General features: G+C 48.6%; 2 protein-coding genes across 3 annotated transcripts in view; one reads left to right on the top strand and one right to left on the bottom strand.

The window, feature by feature from the left end:
- Positions 1 to 17,101, bottom strand: part of LOC123017816 — a 213,904-nt gene that overhangs the window by 77,011 nt on the left and 119,792 nt on the right. The gene's annotated exons all lie outside the window — the stretch shown is intronic.
- Positions 1 to 17,101, top strand: part of LOC123017791 (zinc finger protein 436-like) — a 34,211-nt gene that overhangs the window by 13,275 nt on the left and 3,835 nt on the right. The window contains exons 4-8 of one of the 2 annotated variants that reach the window (XM_044419372.1): positions 5,147 to 5,260; positions 8,748 to 9,434; positions 11,614 to 12,243; positions 13,048 to 13,254; positions 14,343 to 14,521. In XM_044419372.1, the coding sequence (XP_044275307.1) occupies positions 5,147 to 5,260; positions 8,748 to 9,434; positions 11,614 to 12,243; positions 13,048 to 13,254; positions 14,343 to 14,521 (1,817 nt within the window). Of the gene's footprint in view, positions 1 to 5,146; positions 5,261 to 7,909; positions 7,977 to 8,747; positions 9,435 to 11,613; positions 12,244 to 13,047; positions 13,255 to 14,342; positions 14,522 to 17,101 lie in introns of those variants that run through there. The other variant, XM_044419373.1, reaches the window with a different exon arrangement.

The following is a 17,101-nucleotide window of genomic DNA, read 5'->3' as shown; positions in this document are numbered from 1 at the left end:
TCCCTAACAGATACCCATCTTACCTTTGCTTAACTACCCCTGAGAAAGGTGAGCCCACCATTTCCTGAGGCAGCGTATTCTTGCATTCAGCAGCTCTTAATGAGGTGTTAAGGAAAATTCTCCTTAACATTTGGCCAAAATCAGCCACTTCTGCTCGTTGCTTCTAGTGCTTTCCTCTGGAACAATAAAGAAGTCTGCTCTGCCATCTGTGTGAGTGCAGTTCAGACATGTATTTATTTGTTGATCTGTTACACTGATATGCCACACCTTTTAGCCAAAAGCTGACTTACATAGTACAAGGATAAAACATCAATAAAAGCAATACAATTTAAACAGTAAGAACAGTGAAAGATAAAGCCATTAAAATAAGATAACAGTAAAATTAAATATTATTTATTTATTTAAAGTTTTTATATGCCGTCCCCATTGCTACATAGCCTCAGGACGGCTCACAACAACTTATAAATACAACAAATAATCAGTTGATAATAATACTTTTAAAAACAATCTAATTACCATCTGGTGACTAAAAACTCTCAGTAGGGCTGCAGCAGCAATAAACTATTATAAAACCAATTCACTCACCAAAGTAAGTGAGATAAGAATGTCTCCAATTGGTGTCAAACGGAAAAAAGTGAGGACTTGCTGGATTGAGCTTCAGCTGACTGGCCCACATCCAGTCCGTTACCAAGCTCAGACATTGGGTAAAAGTGGTCACGGCCTCGCCTGGACTGGAAGAAAACAAGAAGCAATGCCGAGTGCCATCAGCATGTTGGTGACACTTCAGCCCAAACCTCCAGATGACTTCTCCCAGCAGTTTTGTGTAGATGTTGAAAAGCATGGGGGACAAAATGGAGCCCAGTGGGACTCCATAGCACAAAGGCAACAATCCCCCAGCACCACCATCTAGAGATGGTCAGCCAGGCAGGAGCAGATCCTTTGCAGAGCAGTGTCCCCAGCTCCCAATCTGGCCAACCTTTCCCAAAGGATACCCTGGTTGATGGTATCAAAAGCTGCTGAGAAGTCCCGGAGGATCAATAGGGTTGTGCTTTTGTCTCTCTCCCAGCCGAGGTCTTCCCACAGGGCAACAACGCAGTTTCCAGGGAGTTTGAAGGCTCCCCTCATCTTCTCTCCGTCAGGCTCAACATTCCCAGCTCTTCTCATCACGCCTCGTGGAGCATGGTTTCCAGACCCCCTCACCATCCTGGCCACCCTCCTCTGGACACCCCACAGACTCTTGATGTCTTTCTTAAAAGTGGTACCCAAAACTGGACATGTACTCAGATGCAGCCTGACCGAAGCAGAAACTGAATCTCAGTTTCTCCACTGAGATGCTTCTGTTTAGATGCAGAGCTGTGCTTGTTTTTGTTTTTGTGTTCGTGAGCAGAAGTGTATTCAGCTAGGCAAGCCCTTCTTCCCAACATCATGAGGGGGTATACTCAAGACAGATATTCATCGTGTCTGCCCTGCCACTGTTCGGTATGGATCGAATATGAGTGTCTGTTTCCCACACTCTCTTTTCCTTGCTTGGTACTTGGCAACACAGCCAAGCTGGGATCCTCCAGAGGCATTGAACCATGACCCAAATTTTATCCCCAGCTAGCACAGCCTCTCATATTTTAAAAATATGTGTTCGTCTTTTCCGAAGTACAGAAGTCAAAATGAGTTTTAATGGAATAAAACAGAGCTATGGCTGGTCCGGGGTGCCACTTTTTGAAGGACATTGACAAACTAAAGCCGCCCTCCCATAGTGTGCTGGACTACAACTCCCATTAGCCTCAGCCATGTCTGGTGGCGGGCAATCATGGACCTCCAGCCCGATACACCTAGAGGGCACCTGCCAAACGGGAGCAGCTCCTGTATGCAAGAGCAGGACAAATGCTGGAGAAGGCCAAAAGGCTGTAAACATACAGGCTGCTTTTATTCTGACTTTATAACCATGATTTTTTGTTTTTCCTGACCTGAGCCTTCTTCAGTGTTTTGCTTCGGGCAGGTGGGAGGCCTGCCGCCCTTGTGGGAGGCTGGAAGCCATTTTAAGCCTTGTGTGATAAAGTACTTCTACTGTTGTTTTATGAGAACACAATACACCCGAGACTCTTGTCAACCTTTAAGGCAAGGGTAGGGAACCTCCAAATGCTGTTGGGGTCAAATGCCCATCAGCCCCAGCCAGGATGGGATCAGGGATGATGAGTTCAGCAACACCTGAAGACCACCCGATCCCCTCTTGTGCTGTCAGGTGTTATAGGAGCAGTCAAGAGTCCTCCTAGACCACCGAAAATCACCTAGATTTTGGGATCCTCTGTCTTGTCTTGGGGAGCGCAGTGGAGGAGCTTTTTAAATTCCAGACCAGGTTGGTTGGTCATCACAAAAGCAACAAGAGAACCTTTGGGACCACTAATGTGCTGGAGAAGATTTATTAATTTGAAGGTCCTTTAAGCAGGACTGGTGGTGTCTCTCAGGCAGTTACCAGGTCCCGGCAACTCCAGGCTCCTTTTTTGCCCCTGTACTCTGAGCTGCACCAGCTCTGCAACACAAGGCCGCCGTGTGAATGTCGAACGACCCTGTCACAGTGCTACTCAGGAACATGGCTGACAATTAACATGGCGGCCCTAAGCCACCCAACATGGCTGCTTCTGCTGCCTGCCACTGCCCACAGTGAGCCAGTCAGGGCCTAGCAAGCACTGTGTGCACTTTTTCCTGGTCTCCCCTCAAATGTGGAAGCAGCCCTGGCTTCATTAATCTTTTTTGTCTGTGAGGCAGGTTAGGAAACTCCGTTCAGCCTGAGGCCCAGTGTCACAGAAACTCTTGCTGCAGCAGCAGCAGGTTGCATGGAAGGTAGAAGGGCTGAGGCTGGAAATATCCAAAAATTTTAGCTTAAGTTCTTTTCTTCTGGTAACGAAGCTTGTGTGGTGTAATGGTTAAGAGTGCTGGCCTGGGACTCCGGAGATTCCTCACTCAGCCGTGAAGCCCGCTAGGTGATCTCGGGCCCATTCCTGCCGCTCAGCCTAGCCTGTGTCAGAGGGTTCTTGAGAGGATAAAATGAAGAGGAGCACCTTGTAAGCTGCTTAGGATTCCTTGCAAGAGGAAAAAAAGCAGGATATATTATGAGCCCCAGGAGAAACATTTCAGCTTTTCAGATTAGGCAAAAAACTGTACAGAAAGCCAGCAAATGATCAGTGGTTGGAAGGAAGTGGGTGAGGCCAGGCTTGGAAGCTGGCCCTGAGTATCAGACTACTCCTGAAATCCTGGGTTCGGATCCCCACTTATCAGCCATGAAGTTTCTCTGGGTGACCTTGAGGGTAGCGACTCTCTCCCCCTATCTAGCATACCTCACAAGGTGATTGTGAGCATAAAAGGGGGAGACTAGTTTTGCCCTCTTCAGCTGCTTTGAAGAAAGGAAAGAAAGAAAGCTTACCATTTAGAATGTCCTCCTTGGGTATGTGTTTTAATAATACCATAACATTCATGCAGCACGTGTCAGGTCTCCTAAACTGCTTCGTGCAGGGTCATAGCAGTAGTCCTTGAAAAGGAAACCTGTTAAAAATAGGTCAGTACTATTCTCAGAGAGGACTAAAATCCATGAGCAGCAATTTCAGGGAGAAAGTGCAGATGCCTTTGGGCAACACTGGCCTCTCTTTGGTGGGAAATATTTAAGCAGGGGGTTGGACTAAATGACCTCTTAAGACCCCTTTTCTGTGTTTTTGATAGTTTTCTGTAATACTGTAGTAGGATAGGAGCCTATGGATGAGGAATGGTGACTCATCCAAGCCTACGTAAGAAGTTTGTGGCTTGAGGTTGAACTTTAACACCGAACTAAATGTCTGTCTAGCCCCAGTATCTTATTTCCAACAGTGGCCAACTGGATACTTCTGGGACGCTCACAAGCACGGTGTGAACACAGCCATTCTCTTCTCTTGTCTGCCCTCAATATCCTGTAAACAGAAGTATCCTCTTTCTGACATGGGGTTCTACTCATGAACATTTATGCAACAAGACCAAAATGGATGCTACTTTAAATCCTTAGCTAACAGCTATGTCTTTTTCATCTGTATTGCAAAGTAAACACAGGCGACCCAATCCAGATGGGGTCTGTAGTGAAGCGGGGTGGGGTGGGGGACTTTTATGATCCATATTGCAAGCCAGGCCTCTACACTACAGTTAAAATGTAAAAAGAAATGTAGTTGAGTTTACTTATTTACAAAAACATCCCTGTAAAAGGTATGGGTTCATTCATGGAATAGCAGAAGGGGTCGGAAGGCCATTGGGTCCAACTCCTGCTCAGTGCAGGCCTCCCAGTTAAAGCGTCCCTCTCAGATGGCTGTCCAGCTGCATCTTGAATGCCTCTAGTGTAGGCGAGCCCATGACCTCCCTGGGTCATGGGCTCCATTGCAGTACTGCTCTAACAGTCAGGAGATTTTTCCTGATATCTAGCTGCAAACTGGCTTCCTGTAACTTGACCCCATTATTCTGTGCTCTGCACTCTGGGATGATGGAGAAGAGATCCTGTTCTTCCTCTTTGTGATAGCCTTTCACATACTTGTAGAGCATTATCTTATTTCTCCTCTCTCTCTTCTCAAGGCTAAACATGCCCAGTTCTTTCAATCTCTCAGCCTCTCAGGACTTTGTTTCCAGTCCCTGGATCACCCTTGTTACCCTCCTCTGAACCCTTTCCAGCTTGTCTGCACCTTTCTTAAACTGTGGAGCCCAGAACTGGTCACAGGACTGCAGAGGAGGTCTGCACTGGTGGTCTGGTTTAGTTCTCAATTACCTGGTTTTTAAGATGGACATCACAAGAACCTTTGTGTTTTGTGTTGTGAAACTTGGTGAGCAATCCTCTGCCTGTTTAGACAGAGCGAAAGTCCAAAAACTCCTGACATGGCCCAGCCAGCACAGGGAATGCTGGGATTTGCAGACCTTTCTTCTGCCCAAAACTTGCCCAGAGGGGCACCTTAACATGGCCGACTCTGTGGAAGTTTTCTCTATACCTGGACATTCTTATGTTGTTAATCCACCACAATTTTAATCTACATATTATTAATCATGTTTTCTTGCAGTAAAGTCTGAGCAGAAATACACAGAGTAAAATAATCTGAAACTTAACACTCCTATAGTTTCTTATATTTTCCTTTGTATGTGTCCTTCCTAGCTGTTCCAATTCCGAAACCTGAGTTGATCTCCCGGCTGGAGCGAGGGGAGGAGCCCTGGATCCCAAATCCCCAGGTGCTGGAAGACAAGAAGTTCCCTGTAAACATTTGTGAAGGTGAGGGGAGCGTTGCAACAGCCCTGTGACTCAAAACACCCAGGTACTGTTTCCATGCAAGCCAGCGGGCAGGGAGGTGGTGCCCCTCTGATCTTGCTAAGCCTGACGGGAGTTGGAACCTACCACCACCTGGGAAGGCTGCTGCTTCCCCAGCCTCGTTGATTGCTTTAGACTTCCGGTTTCTCATGGACTGTAGCAATTTGTGAGTGGGAACAGTCCCAGGGAGTCCTGCTTTCCACATCCAGGTCCAGTTGCCTAAAATGGTGATGTTCAGCTGGAAATAGGGAATGAGGTCAGAAACTGTTGGGCAAGGTGCATTTTCCAGGGGAGACTGGAACAGGAAGGCTTCGCCTGCACTTTCCAATGTGGTCACCACTGGTCTGCAGATATCTCCCCCTGGCCCTACTAATTTTGTGTGCTGGTGTTTGTGTCTCTGATGGTGGTGGAGGCTTTAATAAAAAAAAAAATCCTGGGAGGCTGACATGCCGTAAAGCTAGTTCCCCGTCCCCAGCACTGTCTTGATATCCAAGGATGCCCCTGGGCCCTGGGAGGCATTCCTGGCCAAGCTGCTTGTTTCTGAGCCTCATTGGTCAGTGCAGAAAACCTGTGGGTTCAAAGGAGTAGTTTGGTGACCCTCCCTTGGCTTTGCATTTAGGTTCTTGCACATGTTACTTTGCTTTTGGCCTCACCTTTTTGCCCTTGAAGAAATGTGTGATTTTGACTGGCCACACCCAGCATGGCAACCACTCTGCATATAGCCAGCCGGCCCTCATAGAGCCATTTTGTGAGGGTGCCCAGGACACACTCCAAGTGGCAAACGCATCTGGCAAACCAAAAAGTGTACGTGGGGAGCCAGCTTGCATGTGTGCACACGCACACACGCGCACACTCTCTTTCTTTCTCACTCTCTCTTTCTCCTCTTGCCTGCCGATTTATCCCTGCAGAGGCCCACTTTCCACAAAGGAAAATACTATCGCAAAAACAACTCTGCCATGCTCGTGGTGGAACGATCGCTACCTTTACATTGATTGCTGCTGTTATACAATAGAGTTCCTTCCGCAGAGCAATCTGCTGTCTCAGATTAGAATAGGAATTGGGGCACGAAGAAGAGACAGCAAATGGAGGGAAGGGAGCTACAGAAGCACCAGAGAGCTTCAGCTGTTGGGCAGTGTGCAAAGAAGAGTAACCGCAATCATCACAGTAGTGACAGTCTGGAAGAGGGGAGAGGATTCAGGGGTTAAGCCAAAGGTTGGGTGTTTCTAGTGCTTCCGTTTGTCTGTGTGATCTCATTTCTTGCATTCCTTCTTCCAAAATGCCGCACTTGCTGTCGGGAGTTTAACCTTACTGTGACTAAAGTGTGGGGGTGCCATGCATGTACGGGGGAAGAGACAACAGCCCCATCTGAAGCATTCCCAAGATCCCTCCAGAGCATGCCTGTTGTTGTTGTTGTCGTTGTTACATGCCATCAAGTCAAGTCATCTCCAAGTTATGGCAACCCTGTGAATGAGAGCCCTCCAGAACATTGTGTCCTCAACAGCCCTGCTCAGCTCTCGCAAACTCAAGGCTGTGGCTCCCTTTATGGAATTGATCCAAGTCACATTTGGGCTTCCAGTTCATCTGCCTTCAATTTTCCCCAGCCTGATTGTCTTCTGTAGGGAGTCTTGCCTTCTCGAGATGTGCCCAAAATAAGACAGTTTCGTCATTTTTGCTGCCAAGGCAAGGTCTGGCTCAATTTAATCTAGGGCCCACTTGTTCTGCTTTCTGCTGGTCCTGGGTATTCACCAAGCTCTGCCAAGAAGCCTCAAAAGGGGAACTATAATGAACCAGTAAAGCTGCTCTGGGAACCCTGATGGATGCAACTGGAAAGGGCATGTCGGGCAGTCATGGTCATGCAAATAAGGGGCAGGGCGTGAAAAGGAAAAGCATGAGCTGCCTGAACCAAATCCTCCACTGGAGATAATGCAAAGGAAGGAGAAGGCGGAGTCGTGCTGGTTTGCATGCCCAGGCACAATTCTTTCTTATTTCATGAAAGAAGAGAGCTGGCAAGGTGTGTACTTGTGCAGAATTTAGAATTTTGTATGTAGAAAGAGGCAGCATGGAGTGAGGTTCACACTGCCCAGTCGTATTCCCTGCACCCTGATGGGGACACACAGCCACAACTGAATTTCAGCTGGAGGGCCCCTTCATTCTCTTCCTGTGATGTGCTGTCGAGCCATCTCCAGCTCACGGCCATCCTGTGAATGAAAGCCCTCCAAGATACCCTCCCCATGACAGCCCTCTTAGCTCATGAATTCAAGGCTGTGGCTTCCTTTACGGATGTGCTCCATCTCGTATTTGATTTTCCTTTTCTTCTGCCTTCAACTTTCCCTCGCAGGCTTGTCTTCTCCAGCAAGCCTTGCCTTCTCATGGTGTGGTTTTGTTATGGCCAGAGTTAGAAGGGCTGTTCCCCTCACCCGGAGCTTGAAAGAGTCACTTTTAGAGTCGCAGTTAGTTCATAAGACAGGAAGCCTCTCCTTGCAGGTGGGTCATTGCGCCACCGCTCAGCCCAGGGTGTGGCAGAAGCTTCCCTCTGACCTGATGCAAGGGCACAACAGCAGGCACATCCCCGCAAGTTAGACGCATCAGAAGCCGGCGACGCCAGAGCAGCGACACAAGCAAGGGTGGATGATTGCACGCCTTCTCTTCATCAGGAGGGACTGAATGTTCCCATATGCAGGTGCAGCAGAACTAGGACTAGTTATTTATTAAAGGAAGCTCATAGCCCCGCAGAGTTAAAGGGCAGAGGTCAAGGTGGCCTCCATGCTTCTCCTTGCAGAAACCTAGCGAGTTCTGGCTGTCTCGATATCCTACCTCTGAGTGCAAGGCTGAAGCACGGCAAGAAAGCTTCGTATCATGGCAGCGCCTGTCCCCGCACCACCCCGTCCCCAGTGCCCTTCTCTAAGGCTGCAGTTGGGAAAAGTGGTGTGCGTGGTTTTCTGCTTCAGGGGCTGTGAGAGGGGAAGAAACCCTAAGCTCAGAGACCCTTCTCTGACCTCAGAGCACATTCCCAGGGTTAGAGCTGGGACCTGGAAATAGTCTCTCGGACCTCTATAAGCTGGTGAAGGAGCCATGGGATTGCATGGCCCAAGTGGTGCTTTAAAAAAAATCCCAAAATGCTTCCAAAGCAGCGTTCATACGAGCAAACAAGACAATCCCTGCCTGCAGGCTGACAATTGAAAAAGACATGACAGGCAAGGAAAAAGGAATGGGGAGGGAAGAGGTGGAGAAATAGGTATTTTTGCAGGGCTGGTGGGATGGTTTTGCTCCCACTTTGCATTTCACGCAGCTCAGCCTGCTAGTGTTGCAGCAGGATGGTCCGTGGAGGCTGGCGCTTCACGCTCTGTCGAGGCTACTTAGGAATTGGCTGAGTCCCGAGCAGGGACTGGAAGAGGGTCTTGCTCCTAACCCCTCGCTCTGATGTTCTCCCCCCTTCCTCTCTCTTCTGCAGGGAATGACATTTCTTTGGCGTCTCCCTCCATCCCAGCGAGCGAGGTGATTGTCAGGGAGATCAAGGAAGAGATTGCTGAGCCGGACATCTCGGATCGGGCGGGACCCCCGTGGACACTGCTGGGGGCTTCCCCAGGGAGCACCCCCATGGGCTCTGAGCCCCGGTGCGGACTGCAGAGGCAGTGGGAGATGCAGCCGGGGAACATGTGGCGAGAGCCCTCCAGGCACGTGCGGGCCGCCAATTCGAAGCGCAGCATGTTCCACGTGGGGCGCAAGAAACTCATGTGCCCGGAGTGCGACCGGTGGTTCCACTGCAAGTCCGAGTTTCTGCTGCACTGGAGGACCCACACGGGGGAGAAGCCGTACGAGTGCCTGGCCTGCGGGAAGCGCTTCATTCAGAGCTCCCACCTGAGCGCTCACCGGCGCATCCACACGGGCGAGAAGCCCTACGAGTGCCCCAAGTGCGGGAGGAGCTTCAACCGCCGCTCCACCCTCACCGAGCACCTGCGCATCCACACGGGGGAGAAGCCGTACAAGTGCCTGCAGTGCGGGGAGAGCTTCCGCTGGCGGCCCTACCTGACCAAGCACCAGAGGGTCCACGTGGGGAACGCCGCCTGCAAGGGTCTGGGGGACGGGGAGGCCATGTTCGAGGGCCCGTCCCTTGCGAGGCAGCAGGGAGTTCATGCGGGTGAGGACGTTTCCACGCTGCCTTTCTATTTAATGCTGGCATTGCTTATTGGGGCTGCGATGGTTTTTCAGGCCATCACTGAAGGGACTGCGGGACTCATGTGTGATTGAAAAATTGTCCCAGATTAATTGATGATTGATTGATTGATTTTTTTTCTGTCATCCATATTTCCATAGAAAAGCTCTAGATAGATTACAACTGAAAAAATATCAGAACAGTAAACAGGACTTGATTAAAGCAGAATTTAATCACATACACACACGCACATATAATTAAAATACTGGTTAAATATAAAAGTCTTGGTCTGGTACCAGATGAACCCCTCTGGGGAGTATATTCCGCAGTCAAGGTGCCATTACTGTAATACTTACAGATTAGTGGGTGTTTGGCATCTTCTAAGCATTTTATCTTACTTATTTTACAATTTGTATTATTTCATTTATATTGCATTTTCTTTCCTCTTTCGAGCCACCCAAGGTTTTTATGGGCTTTCTCCACACATTTTACCCTCAGAACAACCCTGTGAGTAGCTTAGGCCAAGAATAAGGAGTAGACCAGGGGTCAGCAACCCACAGCTCTGGGGCTGCACGTGGCTCTTGAATCCCTCTGCTGCGGCTCCGTTGCCCAAAATACGCCTCACAGCTGCCCATCTGCGACCGAGGCTCCGAGTTACAAAATATCAATAGGTGATGATGAGGCATCCACTCAGGAAAGCTGCACTAGCAGGTCAAGTGAATTGTGACATTGCAGGGAAAGAGTGGAACAAGCTTCCTGCAGGCTCTCACGTATTTTATTTATTTATTTATTTATTTATTTATTAAAACATTTCTATGCCGCCCCTTGCCGTAGCCTCGGGGCGGCTCACAACATAATAAAATACACAATAAATTAAAACAATAACAATTAAAATATATACATTGGAATAAAATAAGCCGCCCTGGCCAAATAAAATTCAATGATATTAACATTTAAAATGCTGCTTAAATAAAAAGGTCTTCGCCTGGCGCCGAAAAACAAATAACGACGGCGCCAGGCGGACCTCTCTGGGGAGCGCATTCCATAACTTAGGCGCCACCGCTGAGAAAGCCCTCCTCCGAGTAACCACCCTCCTAATTTCCTTCACTGAGGGCTCCTGGAGGAGGGCCTCTCCCGCTGATCTCGGGGCGTAACACGAGTAACACGAACCGCTGCTGAAAAGATTCTCTTTGTCCAAATGTATCCTCTGAATGGTAAAAGCTGCGCTTGGGACCTGTCACAATTCACATCACTTGACTGTTTACTGCAACTTCCCCCGTAGGCCAACCATGGATAAATCAAAAAAAAGTTTCTGAAGAAAACCAAACGTTTCATGATACGTGGGTAGATCCATTTGCTTTTACTGCTGACGAACTTATGGGGTTTGCTGTTTAATGCATGCAGCCCTTTAGCACTGACTTTGACTCTGCAGGAAGCTGTTCTCCTATTCAAAATATATGAAAGGTGTCCTACTAGTTTATAATGTAAGATTAAAAATAACAGATTTTAGTGACTGAACAAGAGCTGCAGCTAAATCATAATGAAGATATACATAGCATTAAGGTAAAAAACGATATATGCAGTGTTATCTTCATTTTAGATGTCAGAAGGGTTTTGCAGCTCCTGGTGTTTTCTTTTGTATGGGAAATGGGTCCAAATGGCTCTTTGAGTGTTAAAGGTTGCCGACCCCTGGACTAGAACAAAGTTACCCAGTGAGTTTCAGAACTGAATGGGGACTAGGATCCAGATTGCTTGAGTGCCAGTCCAACACTGTAACCACTATACCACCCTGGCTTTTTCATTGACTTGCTTCAGACATTTAACAACAACCCACAGTTCAATGACAACCTCCACTTAGGCCCAGAGTGGTGTTGTCTGAACCCAGGAGAGACAGTAGCCATCTTCTTGGCCAGAAGGGAATTGCATGTCTCTTCTTCAGTCGTGCCTATTGGGAAACATGTTTATGGAATCTAAAAATGAAGGCAAGGGGCTGTAAAGAAGACCTTCAGGATGCAGCTGGACAGCCATCTGAGAGGGATGGTTTAACCTGGTGTCCTGCACTGTGCAGGGGGCTGGGCCCAATGGCCACTTCCAACCCTACCATTCTCTGGTCCTGTGGTTCTAGACTTACCGCCTACTCTTTTCTCCTGTTGACCCCCCGCAGGTGCTGCCATGGGGAGGGGAAATGCAGCTGCCAATCCCCAGCATGAGTCAGCAGAGCAGCGCGGTGGGGTGACCCCTCCACCTGAAGTGTCTGACACCAGGCAAGGCTCAGCAGGGCGGCCACCGGAGAGGTCGATAAAAATGGAAGCGGAGCCCCTCCCCGAAGGGAATGACATCACAGACATCAGCCAGATCAAGATCGTTCAGGTAGAGAAGAAGCACACCTGCCACGAGTGTGGCAAAGCCTTCCAGTATAAGTTCGAATTGGTGAAGCATCACCGGACCCACACGGGGGAGAAGCCGTTCGAGTGCCTGGCCTGCGGGAAGCGCTTCTTCCAGAGCACCCACCTCAACGCACACCTGCGCATCCACACGGGCGAGAAGCCCTACGAGTGCCCCAAGTGCGGGAGGAGCTTCAACCGCCGCTCCACCCTCACCGAGCACCTGCGCATCCACACGGGGGAGAAGCCGTACAAGTGCCTGCAGTGCGGGGAGAGCTTCCGCTGGCGGCCCTACCTGACCAAGCACCAGAGGGTCCACGTGGGGGAGAACGCTTTCAAGTACTTCGACAACGGCGAAAGCCTCTACGACAGCTCCGCCTTTCCTGAGCATCAGGAGGGAATCCATCCAGGTGCGGAGGGTCGGGGTTGGGATAGCATGCTCGGAAGGCCCCACTGGGCAAGCACGGGGCCTGTGGCTGGTGTGCAGAAGGGTCTGACATGCCTGGAGGCCCAGATTTCACTTATTATACTTTTTCTCTGCTGCTTTTAAAGCAAATTTGTAGCTCTTACAGCAGCTGTGAGCAACCCGTGGGCCGCCTTCTATGTGCGGCCCGTGGAGCCTCCAGGTGTCCCGCCCACTTTTCCCACTTGCTGACTGATCCATTGTCAGCTGGGCAAAATAGCAAATTTAGGATGGCCCCCAAGCAGGAAAGTGGCTTGAATCTCAGGGCTTCCCTCTCCAGTCCTGCCCGAGATGGTTATTCCCATGCTGCTGTAAGTGTTTGGGAAGAGACGTCTGTTTCTCTGTCGGTGCATAGGAACATGTGTTTGGAAGGGTTGTGTCTGCATTTTTGTACGTGTATGCGCAAGTTGTGCATTTGCTGTTATGCACGTGCGCAGATGTGAGCCCTGATCCTGCCACTAGGGCTACATGTGATCCTACATGTGCAGAAATGTTGCTCACAAGGCAGATGACAAGGATGTGTCATTTCCGGAGGGTCTTCCAAGCACAAGGTGTTTTTCCAAGAACAAGCAGGTGGGGCTGTTCCAAGGGCTAACTATCTAATATTCAGCACAGGGACAACAACAAAGAAAGCGGAGCAAAATGGAAGTGGAGGTGAACAGGAGGAATAAGTCTGTGGGGGGGGGGCATCAGTGGGCAGTTCAATGTGCTCCTTTATCATCTAACCTCTTTCCTTGCTCCTCCTGAACAGAGTTTTTGGTTTCCGCACCCGACCGCATCTCCCATATGGCACCGCAGCAACAGCCTTGGGCACCTGGCCCCCGATACTCTGAGGAGAGGAGCGGCTGCAAAGGCAAAAAAACAGTTGAGGCATCTCAGGGACTGTCTGAAAGAGAAGGCCTGGACTCGCCCACAGGCCTCAATCCCCCTGCGGATGAAGCAGAAGCTAATGACTCCTGTAAGTTGCTGTTCATTTTCTCTGCTCAGCTGGAGACCTAGTTTTTATTATCTGCTGTTAGGGCTGTACCACTTTGAGTGGTAGCAAGTGGGGGTGCTCAGGTGAGTGACTGTTTCTCCTTAGGGTCTGGGGGGGTGGTAGTATCCCTGCACATAGGAAAGCAGTATGTCAAGGAGAGAAGTTCTAAGCTACCTTCTTTCTAAGATATTCCCCTTCTGTGTGCAAGGAGATACTGGTGTGCTCAGCGAGTCGAGCCGGACAGCGCGTCCCAACCCTGCAGAATTCTTCTCAGTCCCAACCCTGCAGATTTTCACCAGGACAGCCAGTTTCAAGGGATGGCCAGACACTATGTCTTGGGAGCCCTTTAGAATGTGAAAGAAGTTTCAAAAGCTGGGAAACCACCAAAACCTTTGTTAGTTGGTGGAAAAGAGCTGTAGCTATCTGGGAATCCCAAGGGGCAAATCTAGCCCCTGGGCTTGAGGTTCCCTATTCCTGGGATAGGCCTTTGGTCTGTTCCCACATCCTCTCCCCATGTTCCTGTGGTCTATCTCATCCAGTGCTTTGTATTCCAATTGGTGGCATCTCCCAAGACCCTTTGGTAGATAAATGTCCCTTCCTTCATGTTAATGGCTCAGGAGCGGGGGGATGCCAAGCCCTCCTTTCTCCCTCGTTTTCATTACAGGCTCAAGGCGTTTGAAGGAGTTTTATTGAAGACTTCTTTGGTTACATGCACCAAAAGCCTATTTAAGTTGCAACCAAAAAGTGGAATTAATACTCCATAAGCAATAAGAGGCTGGGCTGCACCCACCAAGGAAGGGATCTTCTCTTCCCTAGGAAATTATCCTTGCCTCCAGGAACTGCTGAATGGATACCCGGTGTTAGGCACAAAGCCGCTGCTTTCTTCCCCAACAGTCCCCCCCTCTCTCACACAGTGTGGGTCGAACCCCATGTTGTCTTTGTGCTCCAAGACAAAGCTAGCAGATTGCTTACTCAGCTCAAAAGCCCAAAGATGAGGCTCTTCCCCTGGACACGGATGTGATGATCAGTCTGCTGAAGATGACGTCCCATGGGAATGTCTGTTTTCCTAGGTGACAGCATGACAACGGAACACCCGGAAGAAAATCCACAGCAGAGAGGCCTTGAGGTAGAGGAACTCAACAGCCTGTTACCAGGCAGCTCCGATGAGGATGTTTCCCCAAAGTCTGGAGCAGTCTCTAGTAATGCTCATAAATGGTTGGAACATCCACACAGAGATGGAACCAATCAGGTCAGTACGGGGAATGATTCTCATTTTAAAAGGGAAGTCACTAGTGCTTACAGCTAAGCAAGCAGATCCCTGGGTGAAATCTTGCTAGACTGGGGGAACCTGGAGTTCATATCTGTGGGGAGGCTTTGTTGGTGCTGCTAGTCGCGAAGTCGCCTCCGACCCATCGCGACCCCACGGACAACGCTTCTTCGGGCCCTCCTGTCCTCCACCATCCCCCAGAGTCCACTTACACTCACACCAACTGCTTCAGTGACTCCATCCAGCCACCTCATCCTCTACTGTCCTCTTCTTCTTTTGCCATCTATTGTTCCCAGCATTAGGCTCTTCTGCAGGGCATCCTTCCTTCTCATTAGGAGGCCAAAGTATTTGAGTTTCATCTTCACTATCTGGCCTTCTAAAGAGCAGTCAGGGTTGATCTCCTCTAGGATGGACTGGTTTGATTGCCTTGCGGTCCAAGAGACTTGCAGGAGTCTTCTCCAGCACCACAATTCAAAGACCTCAATTCTTCGGCTCTTAACCTTCCTTATGGTCCAACTTTCATAGCCATACATTGCAAATGGGAAAACCATAGCACTTTTGTTAGCAGGGTGATGTCTCTGCTTTTTAGTATGCTGGCTAGATTTGCCATAGCTTTCCTCCCCAGGTGCAAGCGTCTTTTAATTTCTCGGCTGCAGTCACTGTCTCTGGTGATCTTGGAGCCCAAGAAAATAAAATCTGTCACTACCTCCATTTCTTCCCCATCTATTTGCCAGGAAGTGAGAGGACCGGATGCCATGATCTTAGTTTTCTTAATGCTGAGTTTCAAGCCAACTTTTGCGCTCTCCTCCTTCACCTGCATCAAGAGGCTCTTTAGTTCCTCTTCACTGTCTGCCATTAGAGTGGTATTATCTGCATATCTGAGGTTGTTGGCATTTCTCCCAGCAATCCTAATACCAACTAGTGATTCATCTAGCCCCACCTTTCTCATGATGTGCTCTGCATATAAGTTAAATAGGCAGGGCAACAGTATGCATCCTTGCCGAACTCCTTTCTCAGTTTTGAACCAATCAGTGGTTCCGTGTCCAGTTCTCACTGTTGCTTCTTGACCCACATATAGGTTTCTCAAGAGACAAGTAAGATGGTCTGGTACTCCCATCTCTTTAAGAACTTACCACAATTTTTTGGTGATCCACACAATCAAAGGCTTTAGCATAGTCAATGAAGCAGAAGTAGATGTTTTTCTGGAACTCCCTAGCTTTCTCCATGATCCAGCGTATGTTGGCAATTTGATCTCTAGTTCCTCTGCTTCTTTGAAACCCTGCCTGTACCTCTGGTAGTTCTCGGTCCACATACTATTGGAGCCTGGCTTGTAGGATTTTGAGCATCACTTTGCTAGCATGTGAAAATGAGTGCAATGGTGCGTTAGTTAGAACATTCTTTGGCATTGCCTTTTGGAATTGGAAGGTAAACTGACCTTTTCCAATCCTGCGGCCACTGTTGAGTTTTCCAAGTTTGCTGGCATATTGAGTGTAGCACTTTTATTGCATCGCCTTTTAAGATTTTGAATAGCTCAGCTGGAATACTGTCACCTCCACTAGCTTTGTTGTTGTTCAGACATCCTAAGGCCCATTTGACTTCACATTCCAGGATGCCTGGCTTGAGGTCAGTGACCACGCCATCGTGGTTATCAGGGACTTTAAGCTCTTTCTTGTAGAGTTCTTTTGTGTAATCTTGCCACCTCTTCTTAATCTCTTTTGCCTGTTAGGTCCCTGCCATTTTGGTCCTTTATCATGTCCATCTTTGCATGAAACTTTCTCTTCATATCTCCAATTTTCTTGAAGAGATCTCTGGTCCTCCCTATTCTATTGTTTTCTTCTATTTCTTTACACTGCTCATTAAGAAGGCATTCTTATCTCTTCTAGCTGTTCTCTGGAATTCTGCATTCAATTGGGTGTATCTCTTTCTTTCCCCCTTGCCTTTCACTTCCCTTCTTTCCTCAGCTATTTGTAAAGCTTCCTCAGACAGCCATTTTGTTTTCTTGCATTTTTTTTCTTTGGGTTGGTTTTAGTTGCTACCTCTTGTACAATGTTGCAAACCTCCATCCATAGTTCTTCAGGCACTCTATCAGATCTAATTCCTTAAATTTATTTGTCACCTCTACTGTATATTCATCTGGAATATGATCTAGGTAATACCTGAGTGGCCCAGAGCTTTTCCCTACTTTCTTCAATTTAAGCCTAAATTTTGCAATGAGAAGCTCATGATCTGAGCCACAGTCGGCTCCTGGTCTAGTTTTTACTGACCAGGAGCCGAAGCTGTATAGAGCTTCTCCATCTTTGGCTGCAGAGCACATAGTCAATCTGATTTCTGTGTTGACCGTCTGGTGATGTCCATGTGTACAGTCGTCTCTTGGGTTGTTGGAAGAGAGTGTTTGCTATGACCATCGTATTCTCTTGACAAAATTCTGCCGGCCTTTGCCCTGGGGAGGCTACAAAGCCCTAATCCTCTGCATGACAAGCATCTATTATTATTAATTATTATTATTATTATTATTATAGCATTTCTATGCCGCCCCTTGCCGAAACCTCGGGGCGGCTTACA

This window comes from Varanus komodoensis, unplaced genomic scaffold (assembly GCF_004798865.1).
Source record: "Varanus komodoensis strain SLA01 unplaced genomic scaffold, ASM479886v1 scaffold102, whole genome shotgun sequence".
Taxonomy (NCBI): domain Eukaryota; kingdom Metazoa; phylum Chordata; class Lepidosauria; order Squamata; family Varanidae; genus Varanus; species Varanus komodoensis.
The sequence above is the reverse complement of the archived record's forward strand: the minus strand, read 5'-3'. Positions and strand labels throughout refer to the sequence as shown.